General features: G+C 37.1%; 1 protein-coding gene and 2 long non-coding RNA genes across 4 annotated transcripts; 2 read left to right on the top strand and 1 right to left on the bottom strand.

The window, feature by feature from the left end:
• The first annotated feature begins 2367 nt into the window (after positions 1-2367).
• Positions 2368-3284, top strand: GDU3 (glutamine dumper 3). Its single transcript, XM_079017164.1, has one exon. It carries the CDS (start codon positions 2460-2462, stop codon positions 2931-2933), a length of 474 nt encoding a protein of 157 aa, XP_078873290.1. The 5' UTR covers positions 2368-2459; the 3' UTR covers positions 2934-3284.
• Positions 3285-4227: 943 nt separating this feature from the next.
• LOC145070929 (uncharacterized) lies at positions 4228-5528 on the bottom strand. 2 transcript variants are annotated; one of them, XR_013690148.1, is made up of 3 exons: positions 5248-5523; positions 4869-5043; positions 4228-4654 (listed from the first exon to the last, which is right to left on the bottom strand). It is a non-coding gene; the product is annotated as an uncharacterized LOC145070929 (long non-coding RNA). The 2 variants fall into 2 exon arrangements; XR_013690147.1 differs by having other exon boundaries at positions 4228-5043; positions 5248-5528.
• Positions 4530-7722, top strand: LOC145070928 (uncharacterized). The gene is made up of 3 exons (XR_013690146.1): positions 4530-4661; positions 6963-7387; positions 7512-7722. It is a non-coding gene; the product is annotated as an uncharacterized LOC145070928 (long non-coding RNA).
• The last annotated feature ends 13822 nt before the right edge of the window (positions 7723-21544 follow it).

A 21544-nucleotide genomic window follows, 5' to 3' on the forward strand; every position in this document is an offset into this window, starting at 1 on the left:
CTATGATGCTCAAGATCATTCAAGGATGCTTAGAAGTTGGTATTGCTCAAGGATTAAACCATGTTGTGTCACCATGATGGTTGTTGGGCCATTAGTGTTCATGATACGTCACTTATACATCATGTTGCTCCACTATGGCAGAAGGTGCTCCATCATGTGTATTGCTGATGCTCATGAGTTGTATGATATGAATGGATGTTTTAGAAGATGCTGCTTGGCCAATTGTGATTAGTTGACAACTTTCATAGGCCTATGGACCAATGGGCTTGGCCTACTAGGGTTTTAGGTCTGATCACTCAAATATAAATAGAGACTAATGCTAGGTCATTTTGTATCTTGAATTCTAGAGTGATAGGCGAATCTCTCTGAAATTGTACTTGTAACCTCTGTTTGAAAGCTTTTAAATAAAGAATAGACAAAACTGTAAATTTAGTCCCTGTGGTATGTTAAAAATTGGGACTTTGGTCCAAAAAGTTTTGGAGTTGCACCAGTAGTCCAAAATAAGAATTATATTGTAGGTTTGGTCCAAAATTGGTTGAAAATATTTCAAATGACGAATTTACCCTTTTTAATTTTGTTTTTTTCATTTTCTTTTATGTCCAACAATTAAAGAAAATTCTAAATTAAAATTCCCTCTCCCTCTCTCTCACTCTACACCAAAAAAACGATCTTCTCAAAAATATGTCTCTCTCTCTCTCTCTCTCTCTCTCTCGTTTATGACCTTCTAAGGATGAACACAGAACATGAATCTGAAAGATTTATACAAAAGAAAATAGATGAATACACAGAAGAACATGAATCTGAAAGATTTATAGAAAAAAAATATGTTATTGAGCAAAGAACATGAAACCAAGAACCAGAAACACACCCGATTTCAGAATTTACAAAACATACACCTTAAACAACCACAAACATGAAATTAAGAACCATAAAGAACATGAAAGATCTAGCCCTTATCGTCTCTGTACCTAAGTCAAACTTTATTTCCCATCATCTTCTATTCATTCACACAAACACACCCGATTTCAGTTTTGATTGAAATTTAGGGTTTCGATTCCAATTTTCCCTTTGCTACCACCGGAGAAGACTGTCTGTAAAGGTTGTCACAATCAATTATGACTCTTGGATGCGTGCGTCTCATGTGTGTCCCAACAAGAAGAAGAAATCGATGCCCTTTTCTACGACTTATTCTTAATTGAATCAGGTGGCAAAATATGCAGCTCCATTCACTCTATTTTCTCCTAAATCGATCGAGCTCTCATCTATTTTTATATTTCCTGAATAACACCAGGTTTGGTCCTCTTTTTCTAATCGATCTTAATCCTTCCCTCTTCTCGAATTTGATGTTGCAGATCTGTCATTTCTGGAACTAAAGGTCTATCAAGAAGACAATGTGTGTATGTGTGTGTTGTGTTCTTGGGTCACAAGAATCCTTCGTTCCTCTTCGACTAGCGGAAAGGGTACCCAAAGAAGTACAACCTCACTAAAATTGTTGTAAATTGCTAGAATTACCAAAGATTATTTGATCTGTTATCGATTTGACAGGGGAATGAATAGAAAAATATAGAATTTAACCTTATTGCCACCATCGATGGTGAGGGGATGATCACAGTGACAAATGAGAAGATGAGTGAGAGAGAGAGAAAGGGAGAGAGATTTTAGTTTTTTTTAATTATTTAAATACCAAATTAAATAAAGAAAATAGAAAAAAGAAATAAAAAGAGTAAAATCGATTTTTCAAGTGTATCAGGGACCAAAAACCCAGAAAAACCTTGATATTGGACCTGCCATGCAAGTTAAATTTTTTTTGGACCCTATCCAAAGATTTTTGCAAACCACAGGGACTAAATTTGCAGTTTTGTCTAAAGAATATTCCCTCCTATCCATAAACGTAGTCAACTTGACCGAACCACGCAAATATTGTGTCTTGTGTGTTTATAGTTTTGGTAGTTATCCGATTTACTTCCTAACAATATATAAGGTAAATGTCAATATATATAAAGTAAACTTTTCATTAAAAACTAAATCCTAATTTGGTAGCATTATATTAGATTATTTCTAAGTTATCTTGTGAGATAATAATAAAAAAAAAAAAAAAAAAAAAAAAAATCTGTGAATTTTAATAATCTGGTAATGTATATTTAGGAAAATAAATATTTACTATGCAGGACTATTTAAGAAGTGTTAATTACATGATAGGACTCTTGTCTTGGTTACTTTAGTGATGATCCTTTACATAATAAGGTTAAACTGTTATCGAGTCCCACGTCTCACGCTACCATGCTCCAGTAGGCTCCCAACATGGCCTCATATATAATTATGTATTTACAAGGAAAAAGCAAAGGCTATCAACTTTTCATCTATAAATACAATCTAAGCTAAGAAGCCTTTTAATCCATTCATCCCCATTAAAAATCTCAAACATCTTCAATTCTCTCTCTAATTACATTCAACTAAAGATGACTACACAAGCAACCTCTTCAATAGCTCCGTCGTCTCAGGTGCCTTTTCAGCGGTCACCATGGCACTCACCGGTGCCTTATCTCTTCGGAGGCCTTGCTGCCATGCTGGGTCTCATTGCTTTTGCTCTCTTAATCCTCGCCTGCTCCTACTGGAAGATCTCCGGCGACATGGAGAACCGGGACGAAAGTGAGAGAGATCTTGAGGCCGGAGATTCGAAACCCGACAATAACAACAAGGAACCCCCTGTTTTGGAAGAGAAGTATCTTGTAATCATGGCAGGACAAGCAAAACCAACATTTCTGGCAACACCAGTTTCAAGCAGAGCCTCGTCGTTTGGTAGTTGTAGTTCTCGGGACAACACATCGTCAGACTGCAAATCGTCGATTTCAGACGGGGAAATGATGGATGAGAAGGAGAAACACGTAACAAACACCACCGACCAGGACAACACAGCTGATCAGGTCCCTTAGTATTGTAGACGCCATAAACATCTTTTTTCTTCTTCTTTTGATGTTCATGGATTGAAAAGTGAAGAAAGTCAGAGTGTTGGTGACTAGATCTGCTGAGTTGCAAGCAAAATTTAGTAAGAGCTTCCATTGGTGATGAGAGGACATTATGTTTACAGGGAGAAAAAACTCAGAAACCTTCGAAGCTGGTCTGGATATATTTGTAAATTTTTGTAGACTACCAAAATATGAGATTCTAAGTTATTTCGAAGAAGCTGCATCTACATAACCGGGGCAATTTGACTCAAATCTCTTTTTATTTTTTGTTTTTAAGAACAATGGATAATGAAGATTGATGTGGATAGAGTTGCTATATACTTGACTTTAATCTTGCAAACATAAGATTCGAAACAGAATACATCCTTAACTTTAAACCTGTCAAGTTACACTTTTGTTTGAGAAACTCTTTATTTTGAATTTATGAAAGCACAAGGCATAGTGGCGAGTGGCGGACTAAACTATGATTTGCAATAACATAATACTTTAATTTCATACAAAATATTTGTGAAGAATATACAACTTGTTCTACAAAATATATATAGCTAAATTCAAGCCCGGATGAATTATATTAAAAGTATCCACGATTTGAACTTTATAAAATTTAATAAATCAAATCATTATTATATATTCCATATGAATCTATTAATTTTTTTTTATTAAAGTTATTTGAAATCCATAAACTTCACTGAAACATATTTAAATATTTATGTAAAAATTAGAAATTTTTTATGTTTTCTATTTAAAAGCTGAATGGCCATTAAGTTCATTAAATGTCAATGTCCACCTCACAATGCTATAATTTCATCTTTTGAAAATATAGTTTATAACCTCATTCAGCATAACTCACTCTTCATTGTGGATGTTCTATTTTATTCTTTCACAAAAATGCAAGGCGTCTCTACTATTCTTGAACTTAAATTAAGTAGACGTATTGATACCCAAAAATCAACTAATTGAGTATATATATGAATATTAAATAAATAATGCAAGCTGAATCATGTACCCACAATATTATGTCTATATATCACTTGTAATCGATTAGATGTTTACTTTTAACAAAAGATTAAAGATGCATATCTTACCCATTAATTCTATTTTATATTTTCCCCACTTGGAAAATCCGAGCAATGGTGCGGGAACGTACAACTTGTGACGATGGAAGACATGAATAGATATAAAGCACTAGGGACATGCATTAATTTAATAAAACAATGTAGGGAAAAGTGGAGGAGGGTAGATATATAATATAATTATGAAATTAAAAAAAAAATAGAATATATGTTATTCAAATTCATGATTTTTAATTTGTTCTCCTAAAGGTTCAACTACTTTGATGATATTAGACAAGAGGGCTACATCTTTTTGGGTGAAAGGTACAAGTCAGAGCAGTGCCAAGATGGAAAGAAAATGACTTGCCATTTGAAGAATAAATGAGAATACCTGACCAGGTATGCGGACAGATAACTAGGGTTTATGGGGTAGATGAAATGGTAGGGTAAAGGTACTATCTACTGTTAAATTTAACCCAGATTGTTGGATTGTACAATAATGTGTCCACCCAATAGGAAGCATTTGCTTTGTTATCCTTTTCTTTTACCACTCAATTTTCCATCTCCATCGTTTCATGACAAAGTGTCTTTGAGAGTGCATGTTCTCTGGTAACCACAACTCCATCTCTTTGGTTCCTGAAAGGTCAGTTTTCTAGCCTTCTATGATACAAACAAAACAAGAAACCCAGCTCAATTAAGCTAAAGGTATTATATATGTTTGAATTATTGTGTTGTGTGAGCTCTTCTAAATGAAAGAAAACATAAACGATATTATATCAAACTTGTTCATATTTAAGTGTGGAAATTCTCCTTGCAATCAAATATATAATGTAGAATTAATCGCAAATACCTATCATGTACAACTTGTGGCGATCTTTCCAATTTCATCCTCCAAACTAAAATGTCCACTTTGCTTGGTGTTATCATGTTTCATGTACGTTGTCTTGAGTATGGTTTGATCAAGGAACTTTTATCCATAACGTGTATATTCTGTCCTCGTCGCTCTTCCAAATCCAATGATTATCCTGCAAAAGAAAATAATCTCCAATATGAACGTGTATAATGGAAAGGGTTAAGTGCAAATGGCAGATTTTGCCCCAAGACTCTACTTCTTTTGTGAAGGAAAGAGTATGTGGCGAATTGCCCCATCATTCCCATGGTAGAAGGTTAGATTTTATAACCTTTTACCCTTCATCCCAAATAATTTCATAATTTCCATTTATATATACCTAAATTATATATTTCAATACATTTGTTAAATTGAGAAAATGTAGAAAGTGGTCTGCTGAAAACTGGCCACCATCAACACCGAGTTGGGCAATGTGGTGCTGCCAAGAGCGGCTGAGCTGCTATATATATATATATGGCATTCGCCTTTCTATTCGAACGTAACATTGTTGTTCTTCCTGTCTTTTTATTTCTCTATTTCTCCCATCCCTATTTTGTTCTATTTTTTGTCCCTCTATTGTTTTCTTCTTCTTTTGTTCTCCTTAATTTTTATTACTTTTCCTCTTTGTTTCTTTTCGATCACACCGCACACATAGTATGTTTGTTTGTGTTTTACCTCTCTTCCTCTCAATCATTAACGCATACACACAAACAAAGACTTTTAATTTTGACCAAGTCCATTAAAATAAGATTTACATACATCCCACTTATTTTTTTTTTTTTTATCTATTTCCATAAGATCAAGAAATTTGTATTTTTCGACTCTTATAAACTTATATTAACTACTAACTTAAATCTCCTTATCTTTTATTTACAAATCCTAAAATTCCATATAAAGATGCAAAATTTTACTTTTATTTACTTTATAATTATTTTATCATTATACACCAATCCCTCGTATTTTTTTTTTTATTCATTTGTAATAAAACCATAAATTACCATTAAATAACCCTCCTTAAGAAATCAAAGTTTTTTTTGCCACATGTCAATCTTTCATTAGTTTTGACGCTTTTCATTTTGTGGTATTTTTGAAATAAATATTATCCACTTGTAAATTTTTTATTGATTTCAATTTTTAAAATTAAAGTTATATATTTATATATGTAAAGTATTAAATATCATATATGATATTAAATTGCAATAAATATATTTCTTACTTTTTTATTTTAAAGTTGTACATTAAAAAATATTTTCTATTTACATTTTAATTTAATGTTTAATCTTTTTTTAAATCAACCTGCGTAATACACGGGTCTCACACCTAGTATATATCATTTACTCTTATTTGACGTATATATGTGGGTTAGATATTTCCTTAAGCCCGGTTCCATATTTCTAATTCTTATTAACAAGGGTGGAGTTTCAACATATGATTTGGGGGCCAAAAATATAATATGTATATAAATCGGTGAGTTGGGTGGTCACCGCCAAAATTTTATATTTTTCGGTCTAATATGTATAGAATGAAAGTATAAGGGACTATTTGTAAACAAAATCAGGGGGGGGGGGGGGGGGGGGGGGGCGCAGCCCTCCCTCACCCTCATAAAGCTTCGCCCATGCTTATTAACATAGATAACTATCCCCCAGATGGAAGCTTATTAGTCAAGGAGGGAGTGAAATATTACTAGATCAGCTTTAGTCGAGAAAAATTATCTAAGGTTTAAAATCTATTACCCCAAAAATATTATTAGTGTCTAGCTATTAATTGCTCATGTTGAACCTACAACAGATGATGTGGACCGTTCATGTTGTAGATTTTTTTAACACAAACAACTAAAGGCCTAATAACATAATGTTTATCATTTGCCATATATATTCGCTACAAGAAATGAAGGTATTAGCTGAGACAAGTAACGCATTTGTCATCGTTAAAGGTGGTTGTCGCCGCCAAAGGCGTCACCGCTAATACCTTCACACTGTTGACACTCATAAAATGTTATATATAAACCATGCCCGTTTGATCTACATCTAATCCATCGGTTGGAAATGAATATAGTGCATACAATTAATGGCGATGGCAATTGCAGTGACATCCGACCCCGTTAATGCTCTAAAAAAACTCTGATTTTGACCTCCTGGTTTGTTGCCGCTACAAGCTACTTGTTGTAACAAAAACCTTACCATCGCCGCTAATATATACCCGTCGCTGCAAAAACCCTTCGCAAAAAACCCCCCTTCCCCCCCCCCCACCCCCCGACTTCAGCTCGTTCCTGTCTTTACCTCTTTTGCGCTTTCTCCACTGTTGAAGGCGATTTCCTCAAACATCTTCCAACCACCATCGATTGTTGTGACATTCTATCACCGGCTGGCGAGATTTATAGCCGACCACCACAACACCTACATTACCGGCGACGATAAGCTATCTCCGGCGATAGAAGCAGCTCATCGGCGAGCGATTCCGACCCAAAACGAAGAGAAAAGGTCTAAATCCTCCCTTAATTTTTTTCTCTTCTGTTTTGGTGTTATTCTGTTGAATTTAAGCTTATAATTTAATGAATTAAGGATTGTTATTGGAAAAATCAAATTTCTATCGAAATTGTTGCAGGAATTGTGGATCCCTGGTCGGAAAACTTCGAAATTAATTACACCACCATAGGTTCATTTTCATATTTTTATCTTTCATTTTTTGTATGGAATGTATATATTATGTATATATGATATGTATTTGTATGTTTATGATGTATGTATTTTTCCATGTGTATTTTTTGTATATGTGTATTTGTGTGCAATGAAAAAAACAAAGTAGGATACTATAATGTATGTGTATGTATTTGTATGTGTCTTATTTATGTATGTGTATGTGTATGACTTTGAAAATTATATATGTAATTTGTGTATATATGTATGGAAAAAATGAAAAAAAAGTAGGTTCCTATTATGGAAATTGTTTTGAAAGAATATTAGGTGTTCGATGCGGACATATTAGAGGCATTAGGCATAAACCTGTTACGGTTGTGTCTATATACAACCAGGAATAACCGATGACACAACAACCACCACAATCACAGATAATTGTTAGTTTCAGTTGAAAAATATAATGCTATAATGGAAAAACGAAAAAATGTAGGATGAACATAATTGTTTGTTTAATAAATAGTACAGTGATATAATGGAACGTAGAATGCTATAATGATATGTTGATATTTTGTAGTTTGGTATTTGGATAATACAATGCTATAATGGAAAAATGAAAAAAAGTACATTGTTATAATATATATATATATATATATATATATATATATATATATATATATATATATATATATGCAATATTGTGTATCATGTAGTTTGGTTATAGTTTCATATTTTGGTATTTTATAGTTTGGTAATTTTTTGGAAAGTATAATGCTATAATGGAAAAATGAAGAAAATTGCAATGCTATAATGTATATGCAATATTGTGTATGATGTATTTTTAATTGTATTTGGAAAGTAGAATGCTACAATGATATGTTAGTATTTTGTATTTTGGTAATTTTTGAAAAGTACAATGTTATAATCGAAAAATGAAAAACCAGTACAATGCTATAATGTATATGCAATATTGTGTGTCATATAGTTTGGTTCTAGTTTCATATGTTGGTATTTTGCAGTTTTGTAATTTTTTGGAAAGTACAATGCTATCATGGAAAAATGAAAAAAAGTACAATGTTATAATGTATACATTGTGTATGATATATGTTTAAGTGTATTTGGAAAGTATAATGCTATATGATATGTTACTTATAGTTTGATATCTTGGTATTTTGTATTTTGGTAATTTTTGGAAAGTACAATGCTATAATGGAAAAATAAAAAACAAGTACAGTGCAATAATGTAGTTGGAAAAATGAAAGTACAATGATATGTTGGTAATATATTTTATTTTATTTGTAGTTGGAAATATTGTAAACAATACTAAACGACCTGCCATGTTATGCGGCACTCGAAGACTGGTTTCGCTCATTGCCGCCACGAAATGATAACGAAGGAAACGAGGGGAGTGATAAGGAAGAGTAACTACTTTTTTAGGATTTATGAAATGTTTTGTTTATGATAATATTTTGGAGACATTGCACTTTATTTGGATGAATATTTTAGACCGGTTATATATGGATTAATATTTTTGATTAAATATAGTATTAAGTGTGGTTAATGTTTCAAACTATTTTTTTTTTTTTTGTAAAATTAAGTTTTGTATCAGTAATTATGCATGTTATATTGTTTTATATAATTATAGTGTTAATTAAAAAAAGAAATTTTTTTAGCGGCAACATGTAAGTATTAGTGACGACACAATATTAGCGGCGACACAGAGCATTAGCAACGCAACAGAGCATTAGCAGCAACATATTGAACATTTGCAACGAAGCAACATCGACGATCTTTTTGCAACGACACATCACCGCTAATAGGTTTAGTGGCCACACACAAACTCTTTAGTGGCCTCAGCGATTCTGCATTGTACATGAGTATGTTGCACGTACTCATGCGTGCGCCCCACGTACTTTTCAAGCCAACTTTTCTCTTTAGGGACTAATTCTGACGTTTTAAGGAAAGATTCAAGAATGATAATTGTACCTCATTTTGGGACGTTACAATTCTGTGACATCCCCAAAATCTCGGCTAGAAAAGACCGATTTTCATTTATGCTTTTAAATATTTTCAGAGTAAATCCTTTTGATTTGAAAGAGTTGCGGAATTTGTTCCCAAAAACAAAGCATGATAAAACATTGTTTACCGAAGCATTTCATAAAAGAAATGTATTTTCATTATAATCAAAACTCGGGGTGTCATGTTCCGATACAGACCAATAAGCATAAACGAATACATTACAAGTCATATAACAAATATAAACATATGCAGACTTGTAAACAAAACAACTTGATGGTTCATCCATCTCTTGCCCTCGCGCCACTACCTGTAATACAATTTAAAACTGAGTGGGTCAGGCTTGGGAGCCTGGTGAGCATATAGGGTTTTCAACCCACAATAAATATCATATTTAATTTTCACCAACCAACAATAACCCAATTACTCATTCCCGTTATTCTCACTTTAATGTCCCTAAAACAACTAACATAAGGGACCTAGTCTAAGAATATTTCATCGGGGCGACAACACATGCTTCGGGGGTACCTCACCAATATAAGTCAAATAAGGCAACCATGAGGGGGATGGAGTACATCGAATGAACACCCAAGTTCATTAACACCTACAGGTGGCGAACCTGCTAATGTTTCCACAAGACTGTCTAGAATAGCCAGTGGTCGTCATCTAAACTCCGCTAGATGACTCAATCAAACAACAACGAGGCCTCTCATTTGTTTATTACACACCAACTGTCTACCCATGTTCTACCCAACATATTAGTAGATAAAAATATACATTTGTATACATAGTTTAAAAACCTGTATAACATGCTTTAATCAACACTTATATCACATAACAGATGAGGCACACACACATAACACATATCTCATAGAGAAATAATCAGATCTATAAGATAGAAGAGAGTGAATACACATTCACACGTAACACAACCAAATATATACACATAGCACGTATTTTATATAAAATACTTCGTATTATTGTATTAGAAAGAAAATAACTACACACTCACCTGATCAGAATATGATCCGACAGCACTACGGCTTATAGAAATAGTATTCCTCAGCAGATCTGGAAGATCTCCTCGAAAATCGAACTTCTTGCGGGCAGAGCTTCGACTCGGGAACCGCACTTCTCGGGATCTTCGGGATCTCGGGACTTGCCTCGGGGCTAGAGTATGATACCGGGGCTTCGGGATAGCTTCGGGGGTTTTTGCGCAGAGCTTCGACACGAAAACGAGAGGAAAAGGGTAAAAATATCCGGAACCCTCGCATCCTATTTATAGGAGGCTGGAGCCTCGGAGTACGCGGGGCGTACAGGCGTACACGGGGCGTACTAGCCTCCGAAATCGTCACTGCATGCGTCATCCGAAGTGTCGACACTTCCGGAGTACGCGGGGCGTTCTCGCGTACGCGGGGTGTACCTCGGATCAGACCGGTGACTCGCCTTCGGATAATACCTCCGAATTTTGATTTAAATTTAATTACAAAATGATTAATAAACTTCGGAAATTCATAACTTCTTCATACGAACTCCATTTTCGACGTTCTTTATATCCACGGAAAGGTGAGACCACGCTCTACGACTTTCGTTTAGACTCCGTCGGCTAATTTTGACTTTATTTTTTATTAATTATTTTTAATAGGCCGGGACAGAAACTTTCGTTATAAATTCATAACTTCTTCGTTTGACGTCCGTTCTCGCCTAACTTTTTATCGCTTCAATACCAACGATGAGATCTTCGATTCTCATTTAGATTGCTTCGGCTAACAACCGCTCGATCTCAAATCGAGTAAAACAGGCTGTATACCGCTAAGCCGGAACTTCGATAAATCATAACTTCCTCATACGAAGTCAGATTTGGGCGTTCTATATATATTCGGAAACCTCGTTTCAACTACTACAACATTAACCAAAGATATTAAGTTTATTTTACACTTAAATTTTGACGCTTATTTTTATTCTTAATTAATCAAACCACATAATTAAGCAATTAAGCACAAAACACATAATACTCAAATAATAAAATCTCATTATTTCAAAACGGGTTACAACGGTTAACCTAGACCATTACATTGCTAAAAGTGGCAAGCCCGGAAACACAGGCGTTACAATTCTCCCCACCTTAGAATGATTCCGTCCCCGGAATCACACATCAACAAACAAATGCGGATAGCGACTCAACATGTCACTCTCCGTCTCCCAGCTGAGATTCGGCCCATTCGTGTGTTTCCATCGGACAAGCACTAACCTAACCATTTTGCGTCGCAACTTCTTAGTCTTTCGGTCAACAATTGCCTCTGGTTCTTCAATCAACCTTTTGTTCTCATCAATTCTCAATTCAGAAATTGGAATTATATCGGGAACTTCTCCCGTGAACTTCCTCAAATAACACACATGAAAAGTGTTGTGAATTCCATTCAGCTCTTCGGGTAATTCGAGCTTGTAAGCTTGGTTCCCAACCCTCTGAAGGACTTTAAACGGTCCAATAAACCTTGGACTCAACTTTCCCCTTTTTCCAAATCTTATAAGTCCCTTCCACGGCGAGACTTTAAGCAAAACCGAATCTCCAACCTCAAAAGTCATCGGTCTTCGCTTCTTGTCAGCATAGCTCTTTTGACGATCTTGAGCTGCTAACATTCTTTCCCTAATTATTTTCAACTTTTCAGCAGTTTGATGAACCATCTCCAGTCCCATAAACTGCTTTTCCCCAGCCTCAAGCCAACAAGACGGCGTACGACACTTCTGTCCATACAAAGCTTGAAAAGGTGCCATCTTAATGCTCGAGTGAAAACTATTATTATAGGAAAATTCTACCAACGGTAAATGTTCATCCCAATTACCTAGGAATTCCAAGGTACATGCTCTCAGCATATCTTCAAGTGTTTGTATTGTTCTTTCACTCTGACCATCAGTCTGCGGATGGTAAGCTGTGCTTAAACATAACTTGGTACCCATTTCCTCTTGTAGACTTTTCCAAAACCTTGAGGTGAAACGGCTATCACGATCCGATACAATCGTTAACGGAACACCGTGAAGCCTCACAATTTCCTTCATGTAAGAATTCGCAAGCTTTTCCATAGACCATTTCTCCATGGCCGCTATGAAATGCGCACTCTTAGTGAATCGATCAACGACCACCCAAATCATGTCGTGACCATTCTTTGTTCTGGGCAGTTTAGTGACAAAATCCATAGCAATGTCTTCCCACTTACCCATAGGCACAGGCAATGGTTCTAAACTCCCGTAAGGTTTCTGATGTTGTGTCTTGACTCTCGCACAAGTCACACACTCGGCCACATACTTTGCAACATCAAGCTTCATCGTCGGCCACCAGTAGTAGGGTTTCAGGTCCCTATACATTTTAGTGCTACCCGGATGAATTGAGTACATGGTTTTGTGAGCTTCTTCCATCAGAAGATCCCTAATTACTCCTAACTTAGGTAACCAAATACGATCTTGGAATACCTTCAGTCCATGACCGTTAGTACCAAACACCAACGTTTTACCCAAACGTTCCTCCTTTCGGTCATTTTTCTCAGAAGCTTCCTCTTTAGCTTTCTTTATACTTTCCACAATAGTCGAGACAACTTCAATTTTCAATGCTCTTGGCCTCTTCCTTTCAAGATTGACTTTCCGACTGAGAGCATCAGCAACAACATTAGCTTTACCGGGGTGGTAAAGTATCTCGCAGTCGTAGTCTTTAAGTAATTCTAGCCAACGTCGTTGCCTCATATTCAATTCTTTCTGATTAAAGAGGTATTGGAGACTCTTATGATCAGTGAAAAGTTTGCACTTCGTGCCATAGAGGTAATGCCTCCATATTTTTAGAGCGAAAACTACCGCTGCCAACTCCGAATCATGAGTCGGGTAATTCTTTTCATGCTCTTTCAGCTGTCGAGACGCATATGCTATCACCTTTTCTCTTTGGGTCAAAACACAACCCAATCCAACACCAGACGCATCGCTATAAACAGCGAAGTCTTCAACCCCATCGGGTAGAGAAAGTATCGGTGCCTCGCATAGCTTCTTCTTTAGCTTCTCGAATGCTTCTTTATGCTTATCACTCCAAGCATAAGTAGCTCCTTTGTGGTTCAAAGCTGTTAATGGAGTAGCAATCGAAGAAAAACCTTGGATAAACCTTCGGTAATATCCGGCTAATCCTAAAAAGCTTCGAATCTCCGTGGGACTTTTCGGTTGTTCCCACTTCGTCACAGCTTCGATCTTCGCTGGATCAACTATTATCCCTTCTTGGTTGACCACGTGACCCAAGAATTGGACCTCATGAATCCAAAAATCACATTTGGAGAACTTCGCATAAAGCTTCTCCTTCTTCAAAACTTCTAACACTTCTCGCAAGTGTCTACCATGCTCCTCCTGGCTTTTCGAGTAGATCAGAATGTCGTCTATGAACACTATCACAGATTTATCAAGGAAAGGATTACAAACCCTATTCATCAAATCCATGAACGCTACGGGAGCATTGGTTAGTCCAAACGACATAACCAAGAACTCATAGTGTCCATATCTAGTTCTGAATGCAGTCTTCTCGATATCTTGCTCTCTTACATTCAGCTGATGATATCCTGACCTAAGATCGATCTTCGAGAAATAGCTCGAACCTTGCAATTGATCAAACAGGTCATCAATCCTCGGCAATGGATATCTATTCTTTATTGTTGCCTTGTTCAGCTCTCTGTAATCGATGCACATTCTCATACTTGCATCTTTCTTCTTTACAAACAACACCGGAGCTCCCCAGGGCGATGAACTAGGTCTAATGAAACCTTTGTCCAATAACTCCTGAAGTTGCATCATCAGCTCCTTCATCTCCGTCGGTGCTAATCGATAAGGTGCTTTTGCTATTGGCGTGGTTCCTGGTAACAAGTCTATTCTGAACTCCACTTGTCTATCAGGTGGTAATCCAGGAAGATCCTCGGGGAATACTTCCGGATAATCACACACCACTGGAATGCTCTGCATCACCTTCTTTTCCTTCTTAGCATCAATCACAAATGCTAAATATGATGTACATCCCTTGGTCAAACACTTTCTGGCTTTCATTAGAGAAATGATCCCAGAATTCACTCGCCGTTTGTCCCCATACACCATAAACGAATCTTTTCCAGGCGGGTTTACTTTAACTATCTTTTTCTTGCATAAAATTTCGGCATCATTGGCGCTAAGCCAATCCATTCCCAAGACAATGTCGAAACCATTAAGTTCGATAGGCAATAACGCCTCGTGAAACTTATTCCCATTAAGGTCGATCAAGACGTTTTTCATACGATGGCTAACAGGTACCAACTTGCCACTAGCTACTTCGACTAATAAAGCATTATCTAGTCTATCAATAGGCAAAGCTAGCTTTCTACCAAACTCATGCGAAATAAAGGAGTAGTTGGCTCCAGAATCAAACAATATATGAGCAGGTAATTCGTTTACGAGAAAGGTACCTGAAGCGACATCAGCTTCATCCTTCGCAGCCTCAAGTGTCATCTGGAAGGCCCTCGCCTTCGGCTTTGGTGGAATGTTGGGCTTTACTGCCTCCTTCTTCTTCGGACAATCTTTCAAAATGTGCCCCTCTTCATTACAAACAAAACACATCCTTTTGTTGTTCGGACATTCATTGGCAAAATGTCCAACCTTTCCACACTTGTAGCAGGTCACATCCTCGCTACATTTCCCAAAGTGCTTTTTCTTACACTTGTCACACCACTTCGCCTCGCCTTTTCCTCCAAACTTTTTCGAATTAGATTTTGAAAATTTTCCTTTCTTACCAGAACCAGATGTTCCTTCAAACTTTCTTTTCTCACCAACATCAGCCTTGTCGGTGGTTCTCCCCTTGATCATGTTCTCCACAGACTTGGCAGCCCAGATAGCTGCCTCTAGAGTAAGTGCCTGACGTACTGGCACCTCGTACTCCCATGGAAGTCCCTTCGCATACCGATCCACCTTTGTCAACTCGTCTGTAATGATACGCAAGGCAAACTCCATCTTATCGGTGAAGTTATTGGTGTATTCATCAACTGACATGCTGCCCTTCGTCAATGTCAGAAACTTGTTCTCCAACTCCAACAGATTTTGAGCCGAGCAGAACTTGCGCTTGAACTGCACCAAGAACTCTGCCCATGACAATTGCAGTGGCTCATTAGGGCTTAATGTCTTCCCTAGAGTGTTCCACCAACGAACGGCTCCACCTCGGAATTGACGCACGACATAGATAGTCTGCAATTTACCTCTGCAGCCACAAGTCATGAAGGCTAGCTCCATTTCGGAGATCCAATCCATAACCCCAATCGGATCCTCCTTTCCATTGAAGGTCGATGGTTTACAAGTCAAAAAGTCCTTGTACTTGCATCCCATTCCATCGTTCCTTCCATCGCGGTTATCTTGCCTAACTATCGGTGGGTTGGCTGGACCAACAGACCCACTGAAGTTTCCACCTTCTGAGTGCCCTTCATTCAGTTCAGGCTCTTCCACACGAATCGACAGTTCTTCACGATTTTGTTGAAGCAACCATCTAGTTTCATCCATATGACAATCCAACATCGTCTGAATCATCAATTGCACACCAGCCATGGTTATTGGCTCAGGTGCTGCTGCTACGACAGGTATTGGCTCAATCACTGGTGGTTGATTCCTGTTTTCGTCATCATTTCCAACTCCACTTCTTGTTCTCACCATTTTGATCTACACACCGAATAAGGTGAAATTAGATCCTCAATCATGATAGATATTCAAATCATCCTTATCACTCCGAAACGTTTACATGCTAGTTCTAATATCGTAGACGTACGCTTAGAATCCTACACACATAAGGTTTGTAGATCCGGTCGGCAACAGACCATAGATCCGAACAAATAATATCATATATGGCAACATATAACATTTAGCACATAAAGCATTTTAGGCAACTTTCCTAAAATAAACTAGTGCTCGTGTCTAAATCACAACAGACACACATCTCAAAACTTCACTTAGCACTCTAAGTTTAAGTCTAGAAATCCTAAAAATTCCTAGTTCGCTTAAACTAATGCTCTGATACCAACTGTGACATCCCCAAAATCTCGGCCAGAAAAGACCGATTTTCATTTATGCTTTTAAATATTTTCAGAGTAAATCCTTTTGATTTGAAAGAGTTGCGGAATTTGTTCCCAAAAACAAAACATGATAAAACATTGTTTACCGAAGCATTTCATAAAAGAAATGTATTTTCATTATAATCAAAACTCGGGGTGTCATGTTCCGATACAAACCAATAAGCATAAACGAATACATTACAAGTCATATAACAAATATAAACATATGCAGACTTGTAAACAAAACAACTTGATGGTTCATCCATCTCATGCCCTCGCGCCACTACCTGTAATACAATTTAAAACTGAGTGGGTCAGGCTTGGGAGCCTGGTGAGCATATAGGGTTTTCAACCCACAATAAATATCATATTTAATTTTCACCAACCAACAATAACCCAATTACCCATTCCCGTTATTCTCACTTTAATGTCCCTAAAACAACTAACATAAGGGACCTAGTCTAAGAATATTTCATCGGGGCGACAACACATGCTTCGGGGGTACCTCAGCAATATAAGTCAAATAAGGCAACCATGAGGGGGATGGAGTACAGCGAATGAACACCCAAGTTCATTAACACCTACAGGTGGAAAACCTGCTAATGTTTCCACAAGACTGTCTAGAATAGCCAGTGGTCGTCATCTAAACTCTGCTAGATGACTCAATCAAACAACAACGAGGCCTCTCATCTGTTTATTACACACCAACTTTCTACCCATGTTGTACCCAACATATTATTAGATAAAAATATACATTTGTATACATAGTTTAAAAACCTGTATAGCATGCTTTAATCAACACTTATATCACATAACAGATGAGGCACACACACACATAACACATATCTCATAGAGAAATAATCAGATCTATAAGATAGAAGAGAGTGAATACACATTCACACGTAACACAACCAAATATATACACATAACACGTATTTTATATAAAATACTTCGTATTATTGTATTAGAAAGAAAATAACTACACACTCACCTGATCAGAAGATGATCCGACAGCACTACGGCTTATAGAAGTAGTATTCCTCAGCAGATCTGGAAGATCTCCTCGAAAATCGAACTTCTCGCGGGCAGAGCTTCGACTCGGGAACCGCACTTCTCGGGATCTTCGGGATCTCGGGACTTGCCTCGGGGCTAGAGTATGATACCGGGGCTTCGGGATAGCTTCGGGGGTTTTTGCGCAGAGCTTCGACATGAAAACGAGAGGAAAAGGGTAAAAATACCCGGAACCCTCGCATCCTATGTGACATCCCCAAAATCACGGCCAGAAAAGACCGATTTTGTTTATGCTTTATGAAAATCAGAGTACTTCGTTTTATAAAAAGGTTGCGGAATGTGTTCCCAGAAAAACATGGTAAATACGTTATTAAAACATTTTCGAGGAAACGTATTTATTTCATTTTAAAACGTTTGGGATGTCATCGTTAATACCGAAACATAAGCATAAACAGAACTTACAATGATTTACACTAGTGATCTACATCTCTTTAAATCTCTCAGTGTAATGTCACTTCACTTCGTCACCTGTGATATACATAAACTGAATGGGTCAGGTTGGGAAACCTGGTGAGTACATAGGGTTTTCAACCCACAATAATATAATTGTTATGTTTAATCATCAAACAATTAACCCCATTACCCATCCCCGTTATCTTCTTTACTCTTAAAGGATTTAACCTAAGAGTCATCTATCCTGCATTCGTTTATTCCAAAGTCCCTTACTTCCAAGGTTATAGGACTGGCACTAAATCCATAGCTGCCAATGTTCGTTCATAAAGCACTAATTCCATAGCTGCTATAGTCTATTCATCGGGTACTAAATCCATAGCTACCAGTCTTTATCTAATAGGTACTAAGTCCATAGCTACCAATGTTCAACAGGTACTAAATCCTTAGCTACCAACGTCTAACTAATAGGTACTAAGTCCATAGCTACCAATTCCCAACAGGCACTAAATCCATAGCTACCAACGTCTAAAAGGTACTAAGTCCATAGCTACCGGTGTTCGTCTCATAGGCACTAAGTCTATAGCTGCCAATATATACTCATGTCATCTTCTATCTCTCATCATTCATCTACCCATCTCATACCCAACATATTCGTATATATAAAATACGTATACAGTTTAAATCCTTTAAAACATGTATAAAACGTTCATCCAACATAGACAGCAAGTATTCAGATAATATGCACACATAGCACCTAAAATACTTCATATCTATGTATAAGATGAAAGGGACCATGCACTCACTTGAAAGGTGGTGAGTCGGCACTCGGACAGCACTTCGTTACTCTTAAAACAATTATCCCTTGACGAAACCTAGTATCATTACCACTAGAGTTTAGTCTAACGCTTGACGAGACTAATTTAATAGTCTAGCTATTATTACTATTATATAAGCGTTAAATAACACTCAATATAACTCATAATAATAGCCTAAATAATTATTTTAAGGTCCTAACAATGTTACTATAATTAAATAAAATCTATATTAAATATACTATAGGCGTAGCTCACTTACAGCGGGTTTTTATTAAAAACCGGGCTTCGCTGGAGCAACGTTTCCGAGCCGAAAGCTTTTCTTCTCGGAGCCGTCGGACGCTCCGGGGCTCTCTTCTCGTCCTAGGGAGGTTCCGTAGACTTGGGAGGGGTTTAGGGAGGCTAGAGAGAAGTTAGAGAGAGAAAGAAAGGCTTATGGTGTGAAGAAAATATGAGGAGTTCACCCTTGTATTTATAGGAAGTGTATAGTAAAGTAGTCTCCAAGCTTCATCCGTAACTTTTGCATACGAGCTCCGTTTTTGTCTGTCTTTTTACTGTTGAGTTCCTATTAATGAGATCTTCAACTTTCATTTAGACCTCGTTGGCTAATTCTCATTCTATCTCGGATTTACAAAACTGTATCAAATTCGCCGCGCTCGAAAAGTAGGGACTAAGCTTCGTCCATAACTTTTGCATACGAGCTCCATTTTTGTCTGTCTTTTTACCGTTGAGTTCCTATTAATGAGATATTCAACTCTCATTTAGACCTCGTTGGCTAATTCTCATTCTATCTCGGATTTACAAAACTATATCAAATTCGCCGCGCTCGAAAAGTAGGGACTAAGCTTCGTCCATAACTTTTGCATACGAGCTCTATTATCGACGTTCTTTATATCCACGCATTGGTATTTATGAGTACTACAACTTTCATTTAGATCCCGTCGGCTAAAAATCGACCGATCTAAAATTCAGATTTCGGGCTGTGCACTGCTATGCTAAATCTTAGAAAAATCATAACTTCCTCATACGAAGTCAGATTTGGGCGTTCTTTTTATCGATGGTCTTAGTTTAACATATTCTACGACTTTCGTTTAGATCGCTAAGGCTAAATCTCGCTCTATCGTAAATTCACTATTTACGCTTCCCGGTATCGTGCCAGTTCCGTCGCGAAACTTCAACGGGTCATAACTTCTTCGTTATAACTCGGTTTTCGGCGTTCTTTATATGTACGAAAACCTTGTAAAATACTCTACAACTTGGTTAAGATTATTTATTCTAAATAATCTTTTGTCGAAAATTCGTTTTCGACCCCTATTGCCTCTAATTTGACTAGCCCAGATTTGCGGACGTTACAATTATCTCCCCCTTAGGATGATTACGTCCCGGAATCATCAACGAAACATGATCGTATAATGACTCCATACGTCATCTCTTCATCCTAGGTAATATTTTTAACTTCTACATTCCTTCAATTCTATCTCTTAAACTCATTGACTGTAAGAGTACTCGATCGTGCACCTGCTCTCTACCTCAGGTTAGACTCCAAATTATGACCTTCAAGTCACAATCTCGATCCTTGCTGGATATGGACTTGAGATAAGTTGTTTTATTACTACTATAGATCGATGTGTCATATTCTAATGACCTATCATCGTATGTTGCAACACTTAGACTTAGGTCTCTTAGAGTTAAATTCTAAAACAGACTATGCCTTCCTTCATGTTCTAATGTGATATAATCACACTTTAACATTAGGCATTTCTAGCCACCAACTTCTTTAACAACGAGTGCGATACTTCTATTGATCGCTTTGATTTCAACCGTTTGGTTTAAGTCAGACGCTACATCAAACTTGGTTCTCAACATACTCATCGTAGTCGGACTCGATTCGATATGACCACTAGGGTCGTAATATCAACAATCTTCTTAGTCATTACCGAAACGATGGTAACAACACACTTGAATAAAACGAAATCAATTACTAGCTTCTTGGTAACCTTGTGACTTTCCCTGATCCAAGTGTGAGTCCTGTGCTTCCGGTAGTATAGGCCTCTACTACCATTCACACCTACTCATACTCGTCCCAAGTATTGTCTCGCAGTTTCCCAAGTCACCGTGCAGCAAATCACACAATCATTCGACACATCAGATAACAAAACGAAGGTTTTATATTAATTCTTGAAACGATTACATAGGTGTTCAAGTTCACCCTAGACTATGCCTCTACTAGGCTACATCATGAAATACTATGGCTACTACATAACTTGCTCTTCTGATATGAAGTCCTCATCCGTGATTCCTCGCACGGTTTTCTGCTTCGTCGAGGATCATGTGAAATGCCCTTGGCCTTGGTGGCGTTTCTGGTCTTACTGCTTTATTTTTCTTTGGGCAGTCTCTGGACATATGCCCCTTGCCTCCACATCCGTAGCATACTTTATCATCATGTGTGCAGTCCTTGGAATAGTGGCCAGTCCTCCCACACTTGTAACAAGTCACTTCTTCATTGCACTTCCCACCATGCTTCTTCTTGCATCTATCACACCATCTTGAAGTTTTGAGAATTTTCTTTCCTTGTTCGACCTCGAAGATCCCTCAAACTTTCGCTTCTCTCCTGCCTTATCTTTTTCTAG

The sequence above is a fragment of the Lactuca serriola genome, chromosome 8, assembly GCF_051521515.1.
Source record: "Lactuca serriola cultivar US96UC23 chromosome 8, Lser_US96UC23_V15, whole genome shotgun sequence".
Lineage (NCBI taxonomy): Eukaryota > Viridiplantae > Streptophyta > Magnoliopsida > Asterales > Asteraceae > Lactuca > Lactuca serriola.